Source organism: Sitodiplosis mosellana, unplaced genomic scaffold (genome assembly GCF_009176505.1).
Source record: "Sitodiplosis mosellana isolate CC-2019 unplaced genomic scaffold, AAFC_SMos_1.0 Smas_scaffold_2949, whole genome shotgun sequence".
Classification (NCBI taxonomy): domain Eukaryota; kingdom Metazoa; phylum Arthropoda; class Insecta; order Diptera; family Cecidomyiidae; genus Sitodiplosis; species Sitodiplosis mosellana.
In genome coordinates, this window is record NW_022598191.1 from 1 (window position 1) to 3,336 (window position 3,336).

General features: G+C 37.9%; 1 protein-coding gene across 1 annotated transcript; it reads right to left on the bottom strand.

Moving 5' to 3' along the window:
• On the bottom strand, nt 1-2,741 carry LOC129571594 (uncharacterized). The gene is made up of 2 exons (XM_055451402.1): nt 2,649-2,741; nt 1-1,786 (listed from the first exon to the last, which is right to left on the bottom strand). Exons 1-2 carry the CDS (start codon nt 2,695-2,697, stop codon nt 936-938), a joined length of 900 nt encoding a protein of 299 aa, XP_055307377.1. The 5' UTR covers nt 2,698-2,741; the 3' UTR covers nt 1-935.
• Between the last annotated feature and the right edge of the window lie 595 nt (nt 2,742-3,336).

Consider the following 3,336-nt stretch of genomic DNA (forward strand, 5'->3'; position numbering starts at 1 on the left):
ATTTTTTCATCGGTGTATGGGTTCCAAATTTGGGAAGCATATTCCACAATCGGCAATACAAATGTGAAAAATAATTTCTTTATTGTCCATGGATCATCAAATTCATATCCAAATCGTTTAATCCATGCTAAACGTGATTTCGCCTTGGCTGTAATATACTCAATGTGTGCATTAAAATTCAATTTATGGTCAAGTATTACCCCAAGATCCTTTATCACGTCAACTCGATCGATTTTTTCGTTGCTAATGGAATATTCGAAGTTAAATTTCAGGTGGCCACGATGAAAAGACACATATTTGGTCTTAGATACATTTAGCTTTAGCTTGTTCCGGTTAAAGTATTCAACAAGTCCATTCAAATCCGCTTGCAATTGCAGACAATCATCATAGTGTCTAATATGCTTTCACAGGCGAGTGTAATCAGCGAACGACTGAAGAATTGAGTTTCTTATGTGTTTTAGTAAATCAATGATGAACAACAGAAACAATGTAGCACCAATCGGGTAACCCTGACCAGTTCCCGATGTAACTTCAATGGGGCTCGACATGTGATTATTCAATTTGACAATCTGTTGGCGACCATACAAATACGATTTGATCCACTTGAGTAATTGTTGATTCAGTCCCATAATATCCAATTTGCGTATTAGTAAATCAATGTTGACCGAGTCAAAGGCCTTCGCAATATCCAAGTAATTCCAAGGCGTTAAGCTGACGAATGGTTTCGTGAGTGATGTCTGACATCTATTTCAATTCCGACGCTTTAGCTGGTGTTTGCAACACTGGCAAACGATAAAAATCACGCGTGTAATCGCGCGCAATGTTGTATGCATTGTTGTAGACAACCATCATGCGCTCCCACGCTTGTTGATAGCTGCCTCCGGTCACAAAACCTTGTCCGAGTGTTTCCTTTGCCTTTCCTTTAAGCGATTTCATCAGATAAGACAGTTTGTATCCATCTTCAACATCCTTGTTGTTATGAACAGCAATGGTGAGAGGTCACGGAAGGCTGGCCAATCCTTTGGTCTGCCATCGAATGTTCCCCATGTATTCACTATATTTTGCTGTTGTACTGGTACAATAACTTTGATTGGTCGCTCACCAGCAGAACCTCCTGCTTCACTGGCTGGGTTACTTTGAGCAAATTGATTCGCACGCTCACGTTCCAATTCCGCCATTCTCGATCGAAATTTCTCACTGATCTCGAAATACGTGTCTTCCAACTGTCCCATTACGTACTCGTATGAGATTTCGATTCCTGTCCCTTCATTAATTCCTTCAATTAATTTATCAAATGATGCGTTTGCACCTTTCCATGTCTCTATGAGCCGCTCGTTAAGTACTTGCAGTGCTTCATAGCTTAACGTCTTCATTCTGTCCGAGTTTGCAAAATCAGCAAGGCGATTCATCGCAGATTGTGCCGATTTGAAATGCTTTGAATGCTTGCTCTCCTGAGCTGGTGCATATGCATCCGAATTGTCGCCGTCACTAAGGCCATCCACACTCATCCGACTATTTGCTCCAGCACCAATCGTCTCCTGACTTTGACTGGTGTGGCCATTACCTGCGCCGGTTGACATCAGTGGCACATTTGTTTGTGAAACAACTACGGTATTCGATGCAACAGCACTCGATGTTACTGCCACCGGCGTTGTTATTGTGTTCACACCACTTGGGCCAGCCTGCGTTGGATTTGTATTCATAATCGGTGCCTGTGTGGCTGTTACCGTTACAGCAGTGCCGCGTGACAGCGTAGCTGATGAAGTGACGGGCGAATTGTTTTGATCTAAAATATTCCAAAGAATAAATTCCAATTAATTCCAAATGATATGAACTTTTTGATTTGAGCAACAGTGCAGTGAATGTTTCAATCTCATTAAATGTGTCTCATCTGTCCTTAAATCCGATTCAGTTTGACAGAATCATCTGAATTCAATCAAATTTAATTGATTCCAACATTTTCCAATACAATTCCTAAAATAATTCGACACAAATGTGTTCGAATCAACATTCCCCTGTCCTATTCCATTGACACGGTTATGAACGATTCTAATTGTGTGTCAGTAATGCTTCAGTTTGCGCAAACGAAACAAAACAATTTAATTTAATTTTAATCCGAATTTGTTTTGTTTTGTAAACCTCTGTTGGCTTACAAAAATCCAAGCGATCGCATTCCATTCCGTTTCCATCAAATCTGACACAATAATGCCAACAACAAATATTCCTCTGTCCATTTGTGTATGCATGCATTCTTTCCGTATGTTTGTTGACTGTACCAAATTTATCCAAACTCTGTCCAAAATTCCTTTTCCTGATGTGTATATTCGTGTGAAAGCAAATTCAAATCGAACGCTAAACCGATTTCAGTCGACTTGAAACAGTTGTGCATCTGATTAATGACTTTGTAAACAACCGAGCCGTTTTTATAGATTCTCAGAACTGTAAACACAACGGTTGTCGTTCTGTGCACGCACAGACTTGTTCACAATACACATTGTCAACGACACAAATTTTCACATTGAGATTTACACTTCACTGTTGCGAAATTTTTCCAAAATCTATCCTTATTGAGTTAAATTACTAATTCGCAATTTTGTCGCTCAATTTCTATCCAATCTAAATCCGATTCAATCGAAATATTTACTTACACTTCGCTCTTGATGGCTTGGAGCCTCTTGGCATTTTTGGTGGGGCCATTTCAAATTATTTCACGAGCAAAATGATGTTTTCGAAAAAATTTCTAATAAATTCGCCTGAATTTAATTGATTTTGGACTTATTCACAATCTAACACGATTCTTATTATTATTATTATTCTGCACCATACGGCGTTTCTTCGCCAAAGGTGGTCTATTTGTTATAAATATCATATTAATATATTTACAATATTTCTTTCATTTTCTCCACACTCTACTTCTTTTAAAAAATTCAGTTACCCTCTGTTTAACAGTATCAGTACTAACATTGAAATCAATTAGATAAGTATCACAAATTGGAATAACATTAGTATCACATCCATCAGTTGCATATGGCGGTTTAATAGGAACAAATTTCTTATAAAAATCGTTATATGTAATAAGCATTTTATTTATGGGCTCAAATTTGGAATAATTATGGTGTCTTATTGGTAGTGATAAGAAATCTATATCTCTTGTCCGATGCCGTGGTGTTATGATTCTTATTTGGCTGGTTATGTATTTCGACGATGTATGTCCACATAGTACATTATGCACCATCGATATTTGAGCAATCTTTCTTCGTTCATCAAGGGTAATCATTTGTAAATGCATCAATCGAAATTCATATGATGGTAATTTGAATCCGTTTGACCATCTCA